The 24,770-nt window shown below is 42.8% G+C and overlaps 1 protein-coding gene across 5 annotated transcripts in view; it reads left to right on the top strand.

The window, feature by feature from the left end:
• The window catches only part of pde8a (phosphodiesterase 8A), a 68,143-nt gene that overhangs the window by 18,324 nt on the left and 25,049 nt on the right, over nucleotides 1-24,770 (top strand). For 3 of the 5 annotated variants that reach the window (XR_009768194.1, XM_061670834.1, XM_061670837.1), the window contains one exon: nucleotides 19,167-19,223. Coding sequence is in view for 4 of the 5 variants with exons in the window: in XM_061670834.1 (XP_061526818.1) it covers nucleotides 19,167-19,223 (57 nt within the window). In the remaining variant the exon portion in view is untranslated. Of the gene's footprint in view, nucleotides 1-5,022; nucleotides 5,304-5,346; nucleotides 5,827-19,166; nucleotides 19,224-24,770 lie in introns of those variants that run through there. The other 2 variants (XM_061670835.1, XM_061670836.1) reach the window with 2 other exon arrangements.

Raw genomic sequence — 24,770 nt, 5'->3', positions numbered from 1 at the left:
ATGGAGGGTTTTTGAGCATGAGCTGCTTTTCAGGTCATGTCACAGCATTTCAATCACATTCTTTGACGAGGCTACTCCAAATTTGTGTCTGTGTCATTCAAGATGTTGACTGGCTGGTAAGTTTTGGATTGTTGTCCTGCTGCAGAACCCAAGTGTGCTTCAGAATGAGGTCACGAACCGATGGCCGAACATTCTCCTTCAGGATTTTCTGGTCAAGAGCAGAATTCATGCGTCCGTCAATCACAGCGACTCACCCAGATCCTAAAGGACCACTGTTCCATGTTGAGGATAATGGCTCTCACTGTGGTTTGCTGGAATCATAATGCTTTAGAAATGGCTTTGGAACACTTTGCGGACAGACCGATATCAGTGACATTTTCACGGCGCTGTAGCTATCAAGCTAGCTAACTGCACGCTGTAGTGGTAGAAATGGGCCGAGTGATAATAACAAAGTAACTTGCAATTATACTGGATAACCACTGATGTGAAAGAAGGTGTTCAAGTTCTTATATAGTGGGGGAGGGAGTCTTGGGGAAAAAATGACTTTTATTGCTTTTATCCCCAAAATTCAGTACGACATAGTTGAAATGCGTATAATTTACTTTGAAACAACGCTCTGAATTCATTTAACATGCATCTTAGGCCAATTTGTAAATCTCAAACACTCCTCGAAACACACACAATCCGAGGTCACTACTGAATTCCTTCATACAACGGTTCACGTAACTCCAAAGCTTTGTACAGCACAGCACACTATGTTGGATGACACTTCCCTTGGCAAGATTTTCAAAGTTCCACGCGTTTAGATTTAGTTTTATCGTCATGAATCCAATGGACACTTCATTTATAAAATTGGCAGCTAAATCCCAAGCGAATTTTCTGTGGAAAAAGCCCAGAGGACTTAACTTCATTTTACAGTCTTTCTTCACTTCAAGAGTCACGAAGCAGAAAAGAGCGTCACTGGATTCACGTGAACATGCCTGCAGCGTTTTGGCTCCGCTCCGTACTTGAGTAGAGGTACAAATACATGTGTCGGGGGGGAAAAAACTTAGCAGATCTTATGAAAACAATTCTACGTGATTGCAATGGTCTGATCCGAGTTGTCATAGTTACAAGCGGAGAGGATAGAACAGGTGGAGTAATCCTGACTTGTAGGAAAGTAGTTGGATGATGTAATTGTGTAGTGAGAGTGTCGATTTGGGGACTGGAAGGCGGGTCGGGGATGCGGACGCCTCACACAAACACCGGACTTTGGTGTGGGAGACTGCCTTTCATTTCCTGTTTGAAACTCCCAGGCAAGACAGTGTTGTAAAAGCTGTCATTGTTCCCTAACCTTTACAAAAGGGGTTGATTTGGATTTTTCCATTTGACTGATGTTTTGTATTTACGTATTTATTTTCCTTCCCCCAGGACGAATTAGAGGCATTCTCGCAACCGTGTCAAGCGAACCCGTTTATTGCCGGGGATACGTTCCAGACCCAGCTGTAAAAATCTGCGATACATAGAGACCGTATACCATTTTTTCTAATATAGTTTTACCACTCCCATATGCTTTAAACACATTTGTACCTATTAGAACACACTTTCAAGTATTCCTTTGCGCTCCCTCTCACTGTCTCGCTCTCAAGAAATGTTAAAATCACTTTGAACAAATAAGAAGACTCTCGCTCGTGCTGTTCTTCAACTAAGAGGCGAAGTGTTCTTGTTTCAAGCCGTTTATTTGTCACTCCCACTTGAAGTGAACTGTCAAACTGACACATAAAATACCAGAATTAAACATTGCATATTGAAACAACAAATTGTTCAACCAAATCCCAAAATTCTAATCAAAGTCCGCTAGCTTAACGCTAACATGTTGCAAAACATCATAAACGGGCAAACGGATAGTAGCATTTATGTTAGTCATTTTAAACCTTCAAACAACTGTTAATTTAAAACACATGCATCGACAACGCATACAAAAAGAGCATACATTAAGCACGGGAATTTATTCACTCTGCTTTGTCGGACCAACAAACATTACCGCTGAAGCTTAGTTGGGGACCTTCTCTGCCGCTTCTTTTTGCTCTTAATTACAACTGCATGTCTTCCAGTAGAGCTCAGTGCTGCCCGACGTGTTGCAGCACAAAGTGGTTCGATACTTGGCTGTACAGTACTGTAAAAACTCCTCCAAAAAATGATTGTTTAAAAATGTGGGAGTGTGAAAGGGGAACTGTGCTGTAGCATTGATTCAATGTATTGACTATTGGCTGGTAACTTTATAAGCTTTACAAATCCTTGGCCTGATAGCATAATTGTCCAAGTCATTTTTAACTTACTCTCACAATATCAATAAAAAAAAAAAAAAAAAAAAAAAAAAAAAAGTCCTTGCTAAAAAGTGTTTTTTGTTTTTGTTTTGTTTTGTTATTTGTTTTGTTTTTGTTTTAATTTCTGCGTAGATTCCAAGTCACCCAGGTCATGGTAATCGGCAAAGGTTGAACCGAGGCAACTGGACTTGAATTAGTTTTTTTTTTTCCTGTTTTCCGCAAATGTTAAAAAAATGACTCGGGCGATGAGGAATGACGTAAATGTTGGTTTTGTTCTGTCGACAGCATCATCTTTTTGGCAGTTGAGTGGGATTTTAATGCACAAGGTGCTCAGCATTTGTCTTTGGCCTCGAGTTGACAATCAGAGAGTTGCAATCAAATTTGCTGAATCACATAATCGCGACATGCAGGCTTTGCATCGAGTTGCAATTTGTACACTACCAGACGTACTGTACGGTACATAGATGATACACATCTCAATCATTGGCAGCCGTAAGAGCGCAGATGATGTTCAGTGGAAACTATGTGTGTACTGATCTTCTGAAAATATATCCCACACTTGGAGGTAAAGGGTGGTTTCTCAAAGTAACCAATCTGTTGACGACGACGAGTAAAACACCAGCGGTAATTGCACCTGTTGCACTGTGCCCGGAAATTGCCGTCGTATTGCAGTACACATTGTCGTGGCTTTGGGATTTTTGACGAGTCGTAATGGGCAGGTGTCACAATACTTTGTGTCCAAAAACAACCAAAATGTTGAGCAAGAAAACTGAACAACAACAGTAACTTACATAAATAATAACAAATAGCTCCTGTTGTACCTACTGCATTTGTTACATTTTCTTCCAGTTTTGTTGTTTGACAAAAGTTCAAGACATCTCAAAGAAATCAATATCGAAAATATCTGTACCCGTTTAGTGTGAGCCCGGCATTAAACCCGATTTTTGACCTGACAAAACGTCGCAGACAAACGTTTACTGTTGTGGCCGCTTTCTTTCGAGTTACGAGTTGCGGAACAACCGTTGTTCCACCGTGTAGTCTGACATAATCAAAGATTGGCCATCTGGGTTTTAGAGTTAAGAGTCCACTTTCACGACACAGAAAGTTTGGTGTGTCAGAAGTTTCGTTTGTTTTTCCGCATCGTGTGACATGTCCTACGCGGTCCTACGATTTGTTCCGAGACATTGACCAATAGGAAGACAGTGAGAGCAGGGTGGTTCCTGCCAGGAACGCGCATGGGATTCCTAAACACGCGCATGGGATTCCAGCCTTCCCGGAGACTTGTGCCATGGGAGCGTGCTCTTGGCAACGGCACGCGACGATCGGGCGGGGTCTGCTCGGTGTCGTAGTTGTAGTGTGGCCACTTGCCCAGTCCAAGACACAGAACGAATTTTCGACACCAAGCCTGTTAATGTGACATAGCGACTGTCGTGAATAACAGAAAAGGTTGTGGCGTCAGAGCTCGTCATAAGTGTTTTCTTTTTAAATTCCCCCGGTTTCGTTGTTTCAGCCAATTCACAGTATCGCTGTCAGTGTTTGAATACAGTCTGCGTTGCTAAATACTGCAGTATGTCAAACATTCAGCAGAGGCCCATTTTCTTGCTGGTTTTGTTTTACAGTGGACTGTTACATCACCCATTTCAGCATCTTTCCAGAAAGTTTGTTGTGCTCTGTAATAGATTGTAATCTTCCTTTTACAATGCACTATCAACACGTTGTCTATATTATGGAACTTCAGTTTGTGGGAAAATTCTCACTTACTGGGAGGACTTTTGTATTTTTCTTTCTTGTTCTGCATGGTTGAAATCAACATTTGAACAAAATATTGAATGCATCTTAGATTAGTTGAGTAATATTTAACTTGGACAGTTTTCAGTTCAGGTATCAGTTTGGGCTGGCGAAAAATACAAAAAAGATTGACCGAGCCATGGCTGGTAACTCAAAATTCCTTTTAAGTAGGGGCGCTTGTAAATCAAGGCACTGCTGTACAGTCCTTGCATTTTGTTTTATATTTTGCCCAAATATATTGAAATCGCCGATTAAGAGCCAGCCTTCAAATATGTACAGTGTATTCCTGGTTGAATTCTGTTAATTTGCGTGAACATTTTCCAACTTTGAAAACTCCCTGGATTTTGTTACCATTTATAATGCGGTGATTTCCAAGGCGTGGTCGGAGGAAAACTTGTGGTCCACGGGCTCAATTCAGTCGTACTCGAGATGCTTAATGGGAAGGCTTCAACATTTTTGTATTTTTTAATCCAGTACAGTGCATTGGATAAGTACAGTACAGTTGTACTTTACTTTTAAGTATAAGACGCTGTTTGCAGACATTTATTTTGTATTTATTTTTATTTAACTTGCAATACATTGAATTGATGGTGGTACTTGGAGAGCCATGTATTTGTTTTTTTTTTTTCAGCCAGTACTTGGCGTAAAAAGTTAGCGTACCGCTGCGATAATGGCTACGTAACGGATCTGTGATTTCTATCCACGTGCATTCGCGGAACTTTTCTCCGTCACTCGACTAACGCAGTACGTGTCTGCGTGTGCATCCCTGGGTGCAAGTATGTCAAGTGTGTTTGTGTGCCAAGATCCTAGCCGGCACTGCGGCTCATGTCACTCACTGATCCCTCATGCGACGGTGACATCAGTGCCCCTGTTTTAGCAGGTGAACAAGAGGGGAGGAGTCCAGAGATTATATAATGCTGTTTCATGCATAGGCCGTCCTCCGATATTGTCAAAAACAACCAAGTTGGAGAGGTGGAGCCATGTAAAGTTGCACATAGAGCGTGGCTGGCGGGCCAAAGTGGGCGTATTGTTAATTCTAATCCTTTCCTCGGGCTGCAGTGCCAGGGGAGGTCATAAAGAAGGTCGGCTATGACTCCGGCAACGTAATGGAACGTTATTGAAGAATTCTCTTCGTGAAGCGTGCAGTCTTGGTGACATGCTGGACAGGAGGAGGAGGAGGAGGAGCCTGCTGCAATGGAAAGGTTCCTGGTAAGATTACAGTAAACTCTTGTCACCGGGCCGGGCAGCGTCCCACTTAGACTTTGACGAGCTTCTTTAGGTTGTCCTGTTGCTTGCTTGACCTTTGACCTTACCGAGAATGTCGCGCGCAGGTGCCCGTGCGTGTTTCGTATCATTCTTGATGCTCTCCTGCAGCTAGTCCAAATTGAGCAAATATTGCCAATAAATAGTGAGTTTTAAGAGGAACCGCTCGAAAGTTGTGTTTCCTTTACAGCAAAATGTGTTTAGGAGAGAAAGAAATGGAATGTGACGCTGTCCATAAAATTGGACTTTGGTGATGCTGGGGGCAGATGTAGAAGAGGAGGTTTTATTCAGGGGCTGCTCCCAAGCCCTGCGTGGCTTAGGATTGTCCAGGCCTTACGGGGATTTCACAGTAATCTGGATAAGGACAGAAATATCTTCAAGGTGAACATTGGAGAAAGTGCTCTGCCTCTTGTGCATCTGTCCACTGTTCGGCTAACAACGCAGAACCTGATGGTGGCCTCAATGCACAGTAAAGTATATTCTGAGATGTTCTTTTCTAAATACATTATACATGTGCTTTGTAAATATGTTTGAAGATAATTACCGTCAACTTGCAAAGACTGAGAACTATGTAGTACCGAATTGTTGAGATTTAACTCGGGTGTCTTGCATGAGTCGCCCCTCCCCCCGCCATAAAAGAACTCGCGCGCCTTCGTCCAGACCAGATCAGTGATTATCTGGTGCGATTACGGGTTGCGCAGTTCTAATCATTCGGCCCGTTTCGACCACTACAGCGTGCGGTTAGCTAGCTAGCTAGTTACGGCTTCCCTGGATGGCAAAATGTACAGAACGGCTCGATTCCCAAGCATGGAGTTTGACCGCGCTGGCCGAGAGGAGCCCCAGAAGCTCGCCCGCTGGTGGCTAGCGTCTCCCACCGCGGCACGGAAAGCTTTGCAATGACCCAACTGGATAGATTCCAGCCGGCAGAGGCTTTAAGCAGATAGATTTTTGTGGCTCAAACATACGAGAATGTGTAGGTTCAAGAAAGTTGCTCCATGACGTGGCATCCATTTTTTCAACAGGGTGTTGTTTCAGCACATTGACGATGGCTTTTTTATTTCATTTTTTTTGATTTGGCTGAGTTCGTGACAACACTCTTCTTTGTGGTGTGCCAAACTCAGAAGACATTTATTTTCACTTTAAAGGGACTTCAAAAGCTCATTTGATGTACTTTGTCTTCGTGGTGGGTTCTGCTTAGCTCATGAAACTCTTTTGGGGTTTTGTTCTTTTTTTTTGGCTTTCCAAATTATGTAAATTTCATTTCACGCGCATCGGTGTCATGATTTTGTTTTTGCTGTTGTTGCAATCGAGTTACAGGGATTTTAACAATGTAAGCACTTTTGTGACATTTCCGCAACGGTTTGTCTGTTTTTGAGATTTTCCCGAAACTAGATGCAGCCAAAATGGTTCCGCCAGCCTTGCAACAATTAGTTTCACGCTGCATTTTCTCCCCAAGACCAGTACCTGCAGAACATGGTTGTTGAATTGCAGCCAATTAGAGAGAGGAGTTGGGAGAAACACATTGCACTTCTGCATGTGACTCCTTGAACGCATGATGAGTTTTTTGAAGCCCCGCCCCCCCAAATTCCGCCTCAAATGCAGCAAGCATGCAGGCTTTTGTGTTCCCGCGTTCCATGTTTATGGAGTGTCTGCGGCTCTTCTCGTGTCGCTGTAGGCCAGCGTGTGAGGGCTCTGAGCGCAGTCTCTTACCCCCCCCCCTGCCCGCCACCGTGCCAGGCCTCGGCCGCTCGTATGCACACTGGCGCCACTATGGACACGGGGTATGCGGCCTGGCTTATAGGCAGCGTCACAAGCCCAGGGAGGACTTTAATGTCATGAACAATGTATACAAGAGGCGGTCACACTGCTAAGATTTCACCACAAACACCGCGTGCGCACTCTTGTGCTCAAGATAGCCGCATGCAGGTGCTTGACATTTTTGTTTTCGTTTATTCAGTTAGATCAAGTCGTCTGTCAACGGAGTCCGTAGGGTTGCAAAATTCCGGGACTTTCAAAAGTTGGGAACGTTCCTTCCGAATCAACAGGAATTTACCAAATTGAAGTTTGGCTTGAATACAGATGGGGGAAAGATATTATAACAAAATCCCGACTAAAACAACTACGGCGGAGGTGAACAGATAAACAAAGGAGGTTGCTTAAGACTCCGCCTACAGTATCTGCCACATCCAATTCCCTCCTTTCGTCCATTCCAAACCGACTCAATAATGCTGCCTCCGACGAATAGATAAAAACACGACCTCTTTTGGCTCGAGGCAGCCCAACAACTTGAAAGTGACTTTGAATTCATGATTATATTTATGCCGCTCAAGTGAGGTGAAATAAAATAACAAACTCATTCACTGCCATCGACAAATATATTCACGTTTTTCAACCAGTAGGTGTGAAAGAGGCTCTTGCCCAACTTGTCTTTCCACTTGAAACTCACGTTTTTAAACAACTGTAATGACGAACAGATCCCTGTAGATGCCAGCGCTGCGTCACTTTGTATTTGTACAGCTTTTGAGTCGAAGATAAAGATCAGGCGGTGAATCTATTCTTGTCATGGACAGGCGGGAGAAAAATTATAACACGTTGGAAGTTGGACAGGTTTAGGCCCCTCCCACTCCAACATAGTATGTATATATATATATGTATGGTGTAAACGGAGAGGTATCAAAGAGGAACGCCATGTAAAAAAGCCGCTGATGTTCAATTTGAGCTATGCGGTTATGTAGATATATATATATATATATATATATATATGTATATATATGTATATGTAAATAAATAATTATTTTGCCATCAAAAGTGTTTTCTCAGTCTTGGTTGTTTTACGGTTTGAAGTGTCACAAAAGCAAAAACAAAAAGTATATATATTAGTGTCAAAGTCACTGTATTCTGCTTGATATCTTTTACAAAGAGGTTTTTTTTCTCTGCTTTATGTTTGGGGGGAAAACCAGCCCATGTTATACTGCTGACTATTGAAGAAGGGAAAAAGGATAGATACAAACTTATTTTTCTGGTGAAAGACGAGAGTCGACCAGGTTTGGTGCTTATTATATTGTCACAGGACACAATGTTCTGCGGGTCTTGAAAGATCAGTCAAAATGCTCGAAAACAGCCGACAATTTGGGGAATATGAAAACGGGCGACAGTGAATCGGCCCTTAAGGTCTTGAGGCCCGTAATATATAATATATCATTTCCTTTGTTTTACCAGGGAAGGCAATTGAGAACAGTTTCTCATTTACAATTTATCGGAAATGTTCTCCCCTTTGTAATCCTATTAGATTATATAGAATGATCACATTTCCCTCTAGATTGTTTGGTGAGAAATCATACAAGTCTAAATACAACAACATCAATTAATGAAGACAAATGTGACGTTAACCAAGTTGGATTCATAATTTAGATCAGGTCCTATGTAAACACTTCATCGAGCACACCTTCAAAATCTAATACGTTTGATCAGACATTTGATATGATGCTTAGTAACACTTTCCGTGACGTATCAATTCAACAGTGTTTCTTAATGAGCTGAACCGAACGACATTTCTTGAGTTACTTCTTTTAGCTGCACTAAAGAGAAAAAACATCGCTACGCCACCACAAACTACAATTACCATCAATTCCGTAAATTCACTGTAATTATCCCAACCCTTTGAGACCGTCGTAATCTGACAGTTGCGTGGTGTCAAGCGCTACACAAAGAGGAGACCTTGACAATTCTCTGCAAGCTTGCCTTTTAAAGCCTCAAACGTCATTCAAGGTCATTGGGGAGCGAATTCCAAGCCAAGTTCATTCAGTCTTCTGTGTGAGTGTGTTTATATTGGTGTTTGCTTGAATTGGGACGCTATCGTATGAGGGTAGAGAGATGTCACCAAACACAACATAAAGGTCGCAGCCAAGATGCAACCAATGTGCATGTAAACATGAGTTATGCACACTATTATAGTCTGAGTGATTCGAAGCTGCCACGCTGGGAACAGAAGGAAATGTCAAAACCAGTGGAAACCTGTCGTACGGAGGACTTCACTGTTTATGACGTACACTATGTTCAGACGTTTGGGGCACCCAGACAATTTTTCAAGCTTGGGGCTGACTCAGAAATGTGATTTTTTTTTTTTTTTAACCCTATTAACAATGTCAAGATTGTATTTTTGTAATTTATTAATTGTATGTTATCTTGATTCAAAAAACATTTGACATTTCCTTATTTTTTACAGAATAGCCTTTATTGGCGCCAAACCTTTGAGCAGTAGTGTATATCTACGGTGGATAAAAAAAAAAAAACCAAGTGTACACACCCCTGTTCAAATGCCAGGGTTCGTGATAAAAAAGACCAAGATAAATCATTTCAAATCCTTCCTTTTATGTGACCTTTCCCAGGGGCAAGTAAAAATAAACAACTACGTATATACATTTCAAATATACTGTATTTGTGTACTTTTCAGTGGACTTGGAGTGGATTATAATTCTGAGCATTGATGGTCATTCCACTCCTCTGCATTCAAGCAGAGTTGGTTAGAGGGGCAGAGCAAAAAAACAAGGGGTTTCAAGGACTGACTGAGCCACAGTGGCCTAGTTTCCCTCAGCCAGGCCAGTGACTCACATAGAGTCTTCTGCCTGGCTGACTCGGCCGGGGTGGCCGTGTAAAAAGGCCCGCGGACCATTGCTGCCTTCAAAGTGAATATGCTAAAGGCAACTTTGCATTATAAGCACATGTGGTAAAGAATCACTCTACACATCTGTCGATACCGGACTGGTTTCACGTCGAGACATATTTCGACTGACTGACACAGAAATGAGTAAAAAAAAAAAAACTATACTCATCATTACACTGAATCTGGTTCGTGTAAGTAGTTGCAAGACAGGGCATTGTAGAAAGGCTGTTTCTATTTCACATTTGCTTTCATTGCAGTTGACAATAAACTTGCATGTTTTAAAAAGTGACCGTGCTACCGGTCTCATTTCTGATCAATTAATTCCACATGCTTGGAGAAAAGTACGGTCATATGGCGTGTTTCAAGTGTGCTCAAGAGTTGTAATGTTGGTACATGTTGTGTTGTGAAAAGAGACGCAAGTGGATGCCCACGCATTATTGGACATAAGATTTTGGCGACAAAGATGGAGTTCACTTTGCGCCCCGACATTCGTTCTTCCCCGCCAGTCACGTTGTCCCGCTTGTATGAATATTATTTATATATATATATATATATATATATAAAAAACTTGACATCTAAATATTTTGAATGCAATGACATTCGCTTCTATGCCTTTCTGTAACTCTTCCAGTCTCTCTGTATCTCTGTTGTAACCTCCCGATGACACGCTAAGCTCAGTGGGCGATTACCTCTGAGAACATCTTGTTCGAAGCCTCGTAATAAAAAGATGCTGTTGAGCAATTGTTGGGTATCGTCATGGTCTCACGATGTCAAAATGTGAACAGCACGATGAAGAGAACTGTTAGATTGTGGATCAAACACCTGTTGTGAATTTTCCGTTAGAGAACGAGGTGTGCAAAAAAAATATTGAAACAGGTGCGTTCAAAAGTTTAGAGAAGGTCAAATGAAGTTCACCTGTTGAGGTTAAAGTGCATTTTAGTTAGGTTCATCGTGACCTTTCACCCAATTGCCCAATATTCTTAACTTTTTGTGAGTCGTGTACACCGGTAATTATTATAAGACTTTCCAGTGCGCTTAAAAGAGTTGTATTCAAAGAACTACGAATACATGTGAATAAATGGATTATTTGTGTGCATGTGATTGCCTCGGAACGTTCATTGCAAGTTTGCTAGGCCATTGCCATGGATGCTTTCAGAGCAAATGTAAGTAGCTGCACATGAAAGGGAATCATTCTGTTTGAGCTAGCACACACGCACGCGCACACACACGCACGCGCACGCTGCTATCTGAGTAGCTCAGCATGTGGCGAGGTTGATGTGTTGTACTGTGACATTTCATTTTGCTTGTCTGTGCGTACGTAGCGTGAGCGAGCAGTCTGTCTTTCTGGTACATAGTGTACGCGCCACACCTGTGGCCAGGACTGTTCCCCTTAATCACACCTAATAAGGTACATTGATTCATCCATATTGGATTCACACTTTTCAACAGCACACAGTGGTCACATCCTTTCAACGATACTAACCCCAAACATGCCTTTCTTCCTTTCCTCTTGTGTTACTAGCCCTGCGTGTGGTAATGTTCTCCGCGGCCGATCGTATTTGGGTTTTCAGAAAAGTTGACAGAAGGGGTGGGGTGTAAAAGTAAAGTATGCTGTAATTGTCAGCCTTGATACATGTATTGCCTTTATACAAGATAGGACAACTACATGTTACTAGTAGAGCAAAACTACTAGTGGGCACATTTGTCCTACTAGCAGGATCCAGGAGGCTACTAGTGGCTTAGTAGAATATTGTGGTGGTTGGGACACAGAGCAGCAACATACGTTTTCCCGCACGAGCAGGGCGGGCATCCCGAGATTCCTTGCATCCTGGTCCCAGGTCTGGGTCGGAGGAAGCAGTTTATTCGTTGTATCTCTCACCGCTGACGTCGGCGTACCGAACAATGTCATCCAATTTCCTGTTTTTCACTTTAGTGGAAAGCCACTCCGCCAACATGTATGTTACAGTGTGTACGTGTGCGTCGATGAGGGCAAGACGGAGATGAGGAGGAGAGGTACGAGCGAGAAGAGAAACACACGGAGATTCATAAGACCGGATACACAGGGAGCAGGATATAAGGTCAGAGGGAACTCTGCAATGTAAATACAGTCAGTGTATTCAGTGAGAGAATGTAGGAGAATGTACCTTGACTTACAGTATGACTACAACATTTTAATTACGAGCAAGTTTCAGATAGTGAAGTTGGGGAAGGGGAAAGTGACAGTCGCAGATGCACTTTCTGACATTTATTCAATGTGATGACGACAGAGAGAACCACATAGCTTAGCCTTTCAGTCCGCTCGATGAATGCTAAATAGCATTTATGTTGCAGCGCTATAACACTTTAAGCGACGCATTGAACAAACAGTGCAGCAACACATTTAGACAGACAATATAGTAGCGCTCTGAGTCATATATTATTTAATCGCTGCAAAGAACGACTAATGTTAGTGTCGTACTGATGAGCTGGGAGGAGTCCCTCTGTCTTATACTGCTCCCAGGTGGCCAAAGCGGGCACACAAGAAAGAGCAGTACAATGGCCATTCAACTGATGCAGTGTGACAAAAACTGTTTACCGTAATTTCTCGTGTATAATGCGCATCCCCCCCCCCCCCCCCCCTCCATAAATAATGTCAAGAGTCAATAGTGTACATTATACATAGGTATAGGGGAAAATGGAAAAAAACTTTCACATTTTGTAAATGCATGCCGCCATCTAGTAGTAATGAAAAAGCTGTACACTTTCATTCCAGAATGCCAACGTCACCTAGTCGTTATAAATAAAGTGGAGCCTACACTTTCATTCCAATATGACTGCATATGTGTACAGTTGTGCCCATAAGTTTACATACCCTGGCATAATTTTGAAATTATGAAAATTGTTTTTTTTTTTAATATGACTGATGACTGAACAACAACCATCATTCATTTCTTTATGGTTATTTTTTGTTTAATGATCATGTTTTTCTGGAATGCTTGACCGTTTAATTTGAATCCCATTAAAATAATATTACCTGTTTCGCCTGGTCCATGTTTTCTTTCAATAATTGTACCCGTCTTACAAATTCTGCCTGGGTAATCAAACATATGAGCACAACTGTGTGTTTTCTCATTTACTAAATACAAGTAGGGCTGTGAATTTCAAAATAAGAGCAAATAAATTAAAAAAAAAAAAAAAAAAAAAAAGGATTAAAAAAATGAAAACGAACAAAATACAGATAATACTTCATGTTTTGATCATATAGGTAGAAGCAAAATCATGCATTGTAAAAATGCATTATACATCGGTAGAAGGGTTTTCCAGAATTTTGGTCAACTTTGGGGGTGCGTATTATACATGCGTGCGCATTATACCCGAGAAATGATGGTAATTATTTTTAAATATAGTTAATTTTGTGATTGCTGAATTTTTTGGGAGAAGACTGGAACGGATGAATGGCATTTCCATTCATTTCAATGGTTAAAGATTTGATATACAAGTATTTTGTGTTATGAGCGTGGTGACGGAACGCTCGTATCGCAAGGCACCACTATAATTGAAAGTAAAAATTCATTTTTACTTTTTTTTCTTGAGTCCAGCAGTTGAGGGCAGCAGTGGAATCAGTATAATTCTACATACAGTACATCTTTTCTTCCCCACACAACTTATTTCTACTTCAGTACAGTGTGAGTACTCTTGCCTCCTCTGGTTTGCAGTTAGTTTACAAAGCGTTTTCCCGACATCTCGCACTGGAGCTGTTTGAGCAGCTGTCACGTGCTCCGTTTTAGTCGTATAGTGTCGCATGGCACTCGCCATGTTTGGACTGCCTGCCCGCTGGCCTACATACTCACTCGCTCACTTCCTGTGCCTTGTTTGTCTCTGCTTGAGTGCCAGTATGATGTTTATGGGATGCAAATGTTTGGCTGATTCATTGCACAGTGCGCGCTACACACAGCACTTGTGTGCACTGCATTTGTGGACTGTGTGTGTGTCGGGTAGGATTTGGGGGGCACACAGCAGCTGCAGTTGGAATGGTCATGTCAGTTTCTGTTAGAGAGGGACGTCTCTTGGGATGGAGGAGCACTTGCACTCTGCTAAACCTCAGCGAGCTCGAGGCCCCGTGGCCAAACTCCTTACGTCAAGGCTTTAACCTCAGCTAATTCCCTAACAATCGGCATCGAAGGGGGAAAAAAAAGGGATTTTGAGAGAGAGAGAGACAGCGCAAGCAAGAGGGTTTGTCTTCCATCAGGGACATTTACCCAGCGGTCGCATGTGCAGGAGAGAATGTTCTGTTTCACATCTCCAGGAAAAATGAATGGCTGGTTGGAATCTTTAGTCATAGTTCATAAAGCTGACGGCCGAGTTATTTGTTCTGACACACATGGTCAACGTCATCGAAATCAAATGTGACAGGGGAAAGTACAGCCTCTGTTTCGACTTCTATGCATGCAATGAACAGCGTGAAAGTGGTCTTGGCTGCATGCGGGATTTGGACTGCTGAAAGGTGTTGGGAAATAATTGGAAGTTGTAGCGATATGAAGCACGATTTATTGGATTGAAATATCTCGTTTTACAGATTTGTAGTTAGTAGAACTAAAGAAGGAGAAAAGGATCTGGCCAGACAGAGGGATAGAGATGGGAAGGATGTGCAGCAGGTTAGGGTGATTAAGGATAGAGAGGGAAATATGTTGACTGGTGCCAGCAGTGTGCTGGCTAGATGGAAAGAATACTTCGAGGAGTTGATGAATGAGGAAAATGAGAGAGAAGGGAGAGTAGAAGAGGCAAGTGGGGTGGACCAGGAAGTGGCAATGATTAGTAAGGGGGAAGTTAGAAAGGCGTTAAAGAAGATGAAAAATGGAAAGGCAGTTGGTCCTGATGACATTCCTGTGGAGGTACGGATGCATCTAGGAGAGGTGGCTGTGGAGTTTTTGACCAGCTTGTTCAATATAATTCTAGCGGGTGAGAAGATGCCTGAGGAATGGAGGAAAAGCGTACTGGTGCCCATTTTTAAGAACAAAGGTGATGTGCAGAGCTGTGGCAACTATCGAGGAATAAAGTGGATGAGCCACACAATGACGTTACGGGAAAGAGTAGTGGAGGCTAGACAGAAGTGAGTAACAGTATGGTTTCATGCTTAGAAAGAGTACCACAGATGCATTATTTGCCTTGAGGATGTCGATGGAAAAGTACAGAGAAGGTCAGAAGGAGCTACATTGTGTCTTTGTAGATCTAGAGAAAGCCTGTGACAGAGTACCCAGAGAGGAACTGTGGTACTGCACGCGGAAGTCTGGAGTGGCAGAGAAGTATGTTAGAATAATACAGGACATGTACGAGGGCAGCAGAACAGCGGTGAGGTGTGCTGTAGGTGTGACAGACGCATTTAAGGTGGACGTGGGACTGCATCAGGGATCAGGCCCTGAGCCCCTTCCTGTTTGCAGTGGTGATGGATAGGCTGACAGATGAGGTTAGACTGCAATCCCCGTGGACCGTGACGTTTGCAGATGACATTGTGATCTGCAGGTGGAGGAACAGTTAGAAAGATGGAGGCATGCACTCGAAAGAAGAGGAATGAAGATTAGCCGAAGTAAGACAGAATATATGTACGTGAATGAGAGGGGCGGTAGGGGAAGAGTGAGGCTATAGGGAGAAGAGATAGCAAGGGTGGAGGACTTGATATACTTGGGGTCTACTGTCCAGAGCAATGGTGAGTGTGGTCAGGAAGTGAAGAAACGGGTCCAAGCAGGTTGGAACGGGTGGAGGAAGGTGTCAGGTGTGTTATGTGACAGAAGAGTCTCTGCTCGGATGAAGGGCAAAGGTCATAAAACAGTGGTGAGGCCAGCCATGATGGACGGATTAGAGACCGTGGCACTGAAGAGACAACAGGAAGCAGAGCTGGAGGTGGCGGAAATGAAGATGTTGAGGTTCGCTCTCGGAGTGACCGGGTTGGATAAAATTAGAAAAGAGCTCATCAGAGGGACGGCCGACGTTCGATGTTTTGGAGACAAAGTTAGAGAGAGCAGACTTGGATGGTTTGGACACGTCCAGAGGAGAAATAGTGAGTATATTGGAAGAAGGATGATGAGGATGGAGCTGCCAGGCAAGAGAGCTTGAGGAAGACCAAAGAGAAGGTTGATGGATGTCGTGAGGGAAGACATGATGGCAGTTGGTGTTGGAGAGGAGGATGCAGGAGATAGGCTTCCATGGAAAAGGATGACGCGCTGTGGCGACCCCTAACGGGACAAGCCCAAAGGAAAAGAAGAAGAGTGCATCTATGTATTCCACATCCACATTTTGTTAGTGTTATACTAAAATGTAATAAATAAAACATTTTACTTCGAAGTCAATGCAAAACACCCCATATTGCCATGTTTTGTTGTTCTGCATAAGTACAAATACAAACGTATTTGTAGCATTTTTAACAGTTAGTGCATTGATGAATCAAAATAACTTGAAGAAAGGTGTATCACAACTGTAAGTTGGCAACCTGATTTAAATCTTTCTTATTGTATTCTAGCTATTCTATCGGTTATAAAGATAACAATGCTGACTTTGAATTGGCCCACACAGAGAGGTATCTTATTATTGTACTGTATTGTTATACTGTATGTTTATGATTGAGATGATAGTTTGCTGCAGTGTAGAACTGTGCTTCATCATATTGAGATGGTTTTGTCCTGCTTGTGGTTAAATAGGTGCATGACACATGACTGCATATATGTGCAGTTGTGCTCATAAGTTTACATACCCTTGCAGAATGTATTAAATATTATTGCTATTTTTTTTTTAATATGACAAATGACTGAACAACAACCTTCATTAATTTCTTTTCGGTTATGTTTTCTTTAATAATGCTTTTCTGAAATGCTTGACAGTTTAATTTGAATGCCATTAAAACAAAATGAAATGTGTTTCGCCTGGTCCTTCATGTTTTCTTTAAAGAATTGTACCCATCTTACAGATTCTGCCTGGTTAATCAAACATATTAGCACAACTGTGTGTTTTCTCATTTACTAAAAAAAAAGTAGGGCTGTGAATTTCGAGATAAGAGCAAGGAAATAAACTAAGTATTACGTGTTTAAATAAAGTGCTTGACTTCAGAATAATTCAGAATAAAAAAACTAACAAAATACAGATAATACTTCGTTTTGATCATATGAGTACAAACAAAATCGTGCATTGTAAAAATGCATTGTACATAGGTAGAAGGGTTTTCCAGAATTTTGAGGTCAACTTTGGGGGTGCGTATTTTACATGGCTGCGTATTATACACAAGAAATTACGGTACCTGTAATTTCTATGATTGTCAAAATAGGCTTTTTACCTTTTTCAAACCTAAAAAAGAGGTTAATGGAGAGAAGTCAAGTCAACCGCGGTTGCGATCTTCTATTGACTGATCGAGATCTTGATGTTGTGGGCATGATTCATGGAGAATGCGTTGCCTTGTGCCAGATGAAAAGGAGATGCAATTGACAAAGATATATCTACAAAGATGTCCTTCTTAGCCACATTCAATTCGAATACTATTTTGCCTTGGTTTCGTGACATTTAATGGCCAGGAAGCATTAAATGAAATTGGCTTAATTGCTTTCACTACTTCCATTGTTTCAACGTCAGAAACTTCCCAAGCATGAATTCTAAGCTATGAATTGTTATCAGTCAACACTTTCAAATGGGCAACGTTTACAATTCAAAATAAGGGAAAAGCTTCATGATCGTGGTGACCCAATTTTGACGAAACAACAAGAGAAAGTACACACACACACACACACACACACACACACTGTTTCTGTTCATGAGTTAATTGGTCATGCGGCCAGTGTCCTCATGACTGTGAGAGATCAGATGATCACAGGGCATTACTTTGATCACGCAGCGTCATACTATCGCAACTTCTTCGACGGCAACAAACGGCCCAGTGTCAGGATGACGTCAGTGGCGCTACTCCGAGCGCTAATCAGCTTTGTTCCCCCTTTGTTGTCACTGAGCACGCAGAAGGCTTACAGTTCAGCACGAAGTGATTTACGGCTGCCGGACATACTCCGAAATTCCTCTCTCGATTCTGCTCCACATGTGTAGATTGTTTACGGAGAAGAGGAATTCTAGTGGGATCGCTGTCCACAAGGGGCTTGGTTGCTATGGTTACTAACCCCTGAGCTGGGTTCCATTTAGCAGAAAGGAAGTGAAATGTGTTGCAGACAGAAAGATTGTGTTCCAACAGGCTTAAGCGTATTGGATGAAATCCTATGAATGTAAAGTTTTCATCTGACGATTAAAAAAAATATGAAATCTATACATCTAGCTACGTATCAACTGACATTTTATTGTTCCACAGTTTTCATTTATGAGATGTTATCAGCTGCTCACTTTTGTTATATACTCTAATACAGAGGTGTCAAACTCATTTTTGTCACGGGCCACATCGTAGTTATGGTTTCCATTTGGAATGTAAATCCATAGAAATGTACGATCACCTCATACTATTACATATACACAACTAATTTATGGATACCTAGTTTTGAAATCAAAAGCCAGTAAACAAATTGTCAACTATTATTCAATTTATTTTAAAAGAGGGATTGGAAAAGAAAATGCTGACAGTGTAGGCCATTTGCAATTTTGGTATTTTAACAAGAAACAAAGTTGACACACATGATTTGCTTTCACGGGTCCCATAAAATAATATGGTGGGTCGGATCTGGTCCCCGGACCTTAAGTTTGGCATCTGTGCTGTAACATATAAAATTTTGTCCAACATATTGTTTTCACAACAGGTAATGATGCTGTATTTTTTGGTACTAAAGGAAGTACAGTAAACTCCCGCATTTTCACGGTTCGGCATTCGCACATTCACAAACTGAGGACAAAAGTTTTGCTTTGTTGGGCTTTGCAACGATCGCGCGGCATCTTGCTGCCAAGGAACTATGTTGAAAGTGACCTGAGGAGCTTCATTGAAACAAACGTTGGGCTTTGCCACCGTCTTGTGGCATCTTAGTGCCAAGGAAGGAACTAAGTTGAAGCGAGTTGAGGAGCTTCATTGAGACACTGCCAATTGTTGATAACGACTGATCTGCTGTCATATCAATAAATGCCTTGTTGGACCTCGCAGTTGGACTGAATGTGACGAGAACGTTTTCTTTCTAACGATCCTGTTTTTCTTGTTCTTTCAGACCACATTAACAGACGTGCAATTTGGACCAATGAAGTTATTTAAAGACCCACTTCAGGTATTGTAAAAGCGTCCTTGACGTCTGAATGACACTTGCAGTACGTGATTGATTGTGTTTTACTTTACCTTTACTGAAGTGCCTCCATGAAACATTCATTCATTCCAGTTCATAATATTTAGGAGCTTTTTATAAAATTGCAATACTAAACTTGACATGAGTGTTATCTTTTGGGGGCATTTTTCTTGGAAGGAACACATTTCTTAAGTTAATTGAAGACTCTAAATTGTCCGCAGGTGTGAATGTGAGTCTGAATTGTTGTTTGTCTATATGTCCTATGCGGTTGACTGGCGGCCAGTTCAGCTGGGGTAGGCTCCAGCTCACCCTTGACCTTATTGAGAATAAGTGGTACAGAAAATGGATGGATGGTATTCAAAGGTGCATTTTCCTTTTTTGTTTTAGTTAGAACTGTGCTTCTATTCAAAGAAAGTGTATGTATGTGTGTGTGTGTGTGTGGGGTGGCTGCTAATGGATGTATTGTGTGCGATGCAGCTTTCGGTTGTCAAGGCAACAAGGCCAAACATTTATGACCAAAAAGCGTACTATAATGAACAATGCATGCTATGGAAAAATGATACAGAGAATCCATGGAACAGTTGGGGCTCCGATGCATTTTGCGATGTTCAACGCTTCCTTCTACATTTTGGTCGCTGTGTGCTTCCGCCATGTCTTGCAGAATTCACTTTGTTTGTATTTCAAAGCAATCATTTTCAGACTGAATAACAGATCATACAAATAACTTTGAATGAATTTCTGTTCAACTTAAGAGACCAATGTTTGTTTTTTGTGTGTGTTGGGGGAGAATTTATAACCAAAGGAGCTTTGGGGCTTTAGTAGTTCCACTGTATTATGAGACAGACTACTTATTGATACTCATTTTGATTGATTCTGTTCAGTCTACAATTTCCACAAAGGGAAAAACTACACAAACATTCCCAGCAGGTCTAAGCTCAAGACAAGAGGACACAATGGCATTCATTCAAAGTGATAAAATGAAACAATTCAGTGTGAATTGGGAAACTTGTTGAACACATTTAAAATGCAGAACTGATTGTGTAAAGGTTTATTGCTTTATTTTACAATGACATCTGTTGGCTACCCAAATACAACACAGTAGCTACGTTACAGTGGCGTCTCTTAAATTGAATGCCCGTCAAATATGTCTCTAAAGTCGCACAAATCTTAACGGTTTGAACCACCTCGTCTTTTTCTTTTTCTTTTACTTTTTGTAGCTTTTTGGGTGCATTTATTTCAGAAGGGTCAGCCTCAAAACGGTTGTTAAGAGAATATGAATGTGAGAAGAGAAGAAGACTATACACCAAATGCTGGCTGATGTCTGTTGATGTCAATATTAACAGAGGTGAAGTATTACAGTACAGTACAGCAGTGCACCATCAACACTGCCTATAGTGGGGATGCTCACCTCGACTCGGGACGTTGTGAGCCGGTGGGGAGAATACTTCGAAGACCTCCTCAATGCCACTGACAAGCCTTCCCATGAGGAAGCAGAGTCTGGGTTCTCTGAGGCGGGCTCTCCTATCTCTGGGGTTGAGGTCACCGAGGTGGTTAAAAAGCTCCTCGGTGGCAGGGCCCCGGGGGTGGATGAGATTCGCCCGTAGTTCCTAAAGGCTCTGTATGTTGTGGGGCTGTCCTGGTTGACACGCCTCTGCAACATCGCGTGGACATCGGGGAGGGTGCCTTTGGATTGGCAGAATGGGTGGTGGTCCCCCTTTTTAAGAAGGGGGACCGGAGGGTTGTTCCAACTACACGGGGATCACACTCCTCAGCCTCCCTGGTAAGGTCTATTCAGGGGTGCTGGAGAGGGGGGTCCGTCGGGAAGTCGAATCTCAGATTCAGGAGGAGCAGTGTGGTTTTCATCATGGTTGTGGAACAGTGGACCAGCTCTACACCCTCGGCAGGTTCCTCGAGGGTGCATGGGAGTTCGCCCAACCAGTCTACATGTGTTTTGTGGACTTGGAAAAGGCGCTCGACCGTGTCCCTCGAGGATCCCTGTGGGGGGTGCTTTGGGAGTATGGGGTACCGAACCCCCTGATACGGCTGTTCGGTCCCCGTACGACCGGTGTCAGAGTTTGGTCCGCATATCCGGCAGTAAGTCGGACTCTTTTCCGGTGAGGGTTGGACTCCGCCAAGGCTGCCCTTTGTCACCGATTCTGTTCATAACTTTTATGGACAGAATTTCTAGGCGCAGCCGAGAGGGCGTCCGGTTTGGTGGCCTCAGTATTGCATCTCTGCTTTTTGCTGATGATGTGGTTCTGTTGGCTTCATCAGGCTGTGATCGCCAACTCTCAAAGGAGCGGTTCACAGCAGAGTGTGAAGCGGCTGGGATGAGAATCAGCACCTCCAAATCCGAGACCATGGTCCTCAGTCGGAAAAGGGCGGAGTGCCCGCTCCAGGTCGGGGATGAGATCCTTCCCCAAGTGGAGGAGTTCTAGTATCTTGGGGTCTTGTTCACGAGTGAGGGAAGAATGGAACGGGTGTTGGACAGGCGCATCGATGCAGCGTCTGCAGTGATGCGGACTTTGTATCTGTCCGTTGAGGTAAAGAAGGAGCTAAGCCGCAAGGCAAAGCTCTCAATTTACCGGTTGATCTACGTTCCTACCCTCACCCATGAGAAAGAACAAGATCCCGAATACAAACGGCCGAAATGAGTTTCCTTCGCAGGGTGTCCGGGCTCTCCCTTAGAGAGAGGGTGAGAAGCTCGGTCATCCGGGAGGATCTCAGAGTAGAGTCGCTGCTCCTCCGCATCGAGAGGAGCCAGATGAGGTGGCTGGGGCATCTAATTCGGATGACTCCGGGACCCCTCCCTGGTGAGGTGTTCCGGGCACGTCCCACCGGGATCCCGGGGACGACCCAGGACACGCTGGAGAGACTACATCCTTCGGCCGGCCTGGAAACGCCTCAGGATCCCCCTGGAAGAGCTGGATGGAGTGGCTGGGGAGAGGGAAGTCTGGGCGTCCCTGCTAAAGCTACTGCCCCCGCGACCCGACCTCGGATAAGCGGTAGAAAAGGGATGGATGGATGGATGGATGGATGGATGGTGAGCTATTACAGTGAAACTTAAAACCTCCCTTGTACTGTTAATAACAGTTCCATCGTGGCAACTGTTTGAGCCTGGAACACCAGGTTCTGTGAAATCCTATTTCGCGGTGCCTTGCCTTACGATTCTAATTTGTTCCACGACCAAGTTTATAATTGAATTTACTCAATATTCCCCATGAAATTGAATTGAATTGCTGCCCCCTTTTTTTATTTGTATTTCTTTCCCCCCTCCACTTTACTCGAGTGGCTGAAGCTCGCTCGTCACTAAAATTTTGGCTCGCAACACAAAGCAACAACGAAAAAAACCGCCGAACTCCTCGGGGCACTCGAAAGTTAAGGTACCACTGTATTTTATTTGGGAAAACCACAGAAATTTGAGGTTGGCCAACATCCTGGGACAGAGGTTTGGCTGTATGATTTAGTGCCATGTTGGGCCAGGATTATGGAGATTAAAGTCAAAATAAATCAAATCAGAATTGACCTTTGTGTTATAAGGCCAGTGTGACTCAATGGAAAGTAACGAATTACACGTCGTGTAATTTAAAATGGGAGGGCACAGAATAGCTTTTACTGTCTGATGCGCTCCAGTAGGAAAACGAGGGAGAGATAACCCCTTCCTGTTTTTGTCGATCCCAGCTGATCTCTCCTCCTCCTCCTCCTCTTGTGGCGCACACGATTTGGCCTGGGCCTCGTGTTTCAACATTATCATCTTGTTCTTCTTCCCTCTCTTTATTTTACTGCATGTACATACATTTCCCTTTTGGTTTTATTCTTGCAGGCCTCCTGACTTTAGACATGAAATGTATGTGAGTTTTCGTCGATTATGACTGCTCCAATCCCAGCACACATCAGGAGGGGGGCTTCTTATCCCAGCATACAGCATGTCGACCTGCTGCAGCTGGAATGTTGACTGTTTCTACAAACATCCCAATGTGGAATTCTGTTCTCCAAATCTGTGTGAATACTGCACGTCAGTAGTGATGTATTCACGAGCGAGACGCTTTCTGGTACATGTAATGAAAGTGTTAAAATGGCTAAATATGGTTTGCATTAGTAACACTCCTCTCAGGTTTAGAATGATCTTCTTGCCTGTTGGCTTTAAGCGTGTTTTGTTACTTCAGACCTGAACCAATTGTCCCAATGAATCAAACTTGTCTAAACATCCAGCTTTGGGCAGACAAAAGCCGCTCTATTTCTTTCTCAATAAAGTCTGGTCTCTGTCGCCGAACTTGATTGAACGTGATGTAAAATTGCAGCACAAAACTTTTGGCTCTCTGCATTGAGTCTGTCTCCCCGCTAAGAGCAGGAGGTGACATGTGTTTGAGAGGGTGACTCATGAATCCACTTAGTGCAGCGCTGCTCTTGGAGGCGGGCCCAGATCGCTGGTCCAGTATTTCCGCAACTAAGAGGTTCTAAGGAAGTCTTCTGGCAGAAGCCAAGCGGGCGCTCAATAACGCGTTTGACGCCATAGGCAGCACTTTCGACTCAGGGGGAGGGGTGACAGACGGCCGTGAGCACCTTGACTGATTGCATCGTACATCATGGCAGCGCCTCGGCTTCGGTCAGGAATTTTCATTTCAGTGCATCGTTGTTGAAAATGTTATGCATTTCAGTTGCTAATTGATTTAGATGGAAACTCTAACACTAATCACCAGACTTGTGTTTAAAGGTTCCCATTTGTAAGGATCCCCAACGCTGTGGTCATATATATATATATATATATATATATATATATATATATATATCAGTTTTCATTTCAAAGGTGTTGCGTACACGCCACTGGAATCCCTGCTGCATTAATTTACAACCCCAATTCCAATGAAGTTGGGACGTTGTGTTAAACAAAAATAAAAACGGAATACAATGATTTGCAAATCATCTTCAACCTATATTTAATTGAATACACTACAAAGACAAGATATTTCATGTTCAAACTGATCAACTTTATTGCTTTTAGCAAATAATCATTAAGTTAGAATTTTATGGCTGCAACACGTTCCGGGACAGGTGGCAAAAAAGACAAAGTGAGAGAGTTGAGGAATGCTCATCAAACACCTGTTTGGAACATCCCACAGGTGAACAGGCTCATTGGGAACAGGTGGGTGCCATGATTGGGTAGAAAAGGAGCTTTCCTGAATTGTTCAGTCATTCACAAGCAAAGATGGGGCGAGGTTCACCTCTTTGTGAACAAGTGTGTGAGAAAATAGTCAAAACAGTTTAAGGACAATGTTCCTCAACGTACAATTGCAAGGAATTTAGGGATTTCATCATCTACGGTCTAAAATAACATCAAAAGTTTCAGAGAATCTGGAAAAATCACTGCATGTAAGCGGCGAGGCCGAAAACCAACATTGAATGCCCGTGACCTTCGATCCCTCTGGCGGCACTGCATCGAAAACCGACATCATGTGTAAAGGATATCGCCGCATGGGCTCAGGAACACTTCAGAAAACCAATGTCAGTAAATACAGTTCGGCGCTACATCCG

The sequence above is a fragment of the Phycodurus eques genome, chromosome 2 (assembly GCF_024500275.1).
Source record: "Phycodurus eques isolate BA_2022a chromosome 2, UOR_Pequ_1.1, whole genome shotgun sequence".
NCBI lineage: Eukaryota > Metazoa > Chordata > Actinopteri > Syngnathiformes > Syngnathidae > Phycodurus > Phycodurus eques.
The sequence above is the reverse complement of the archived record's forward strand: the minus strand, read 5'-3'. Positions and strand labels throughout refer to the sequence as shown.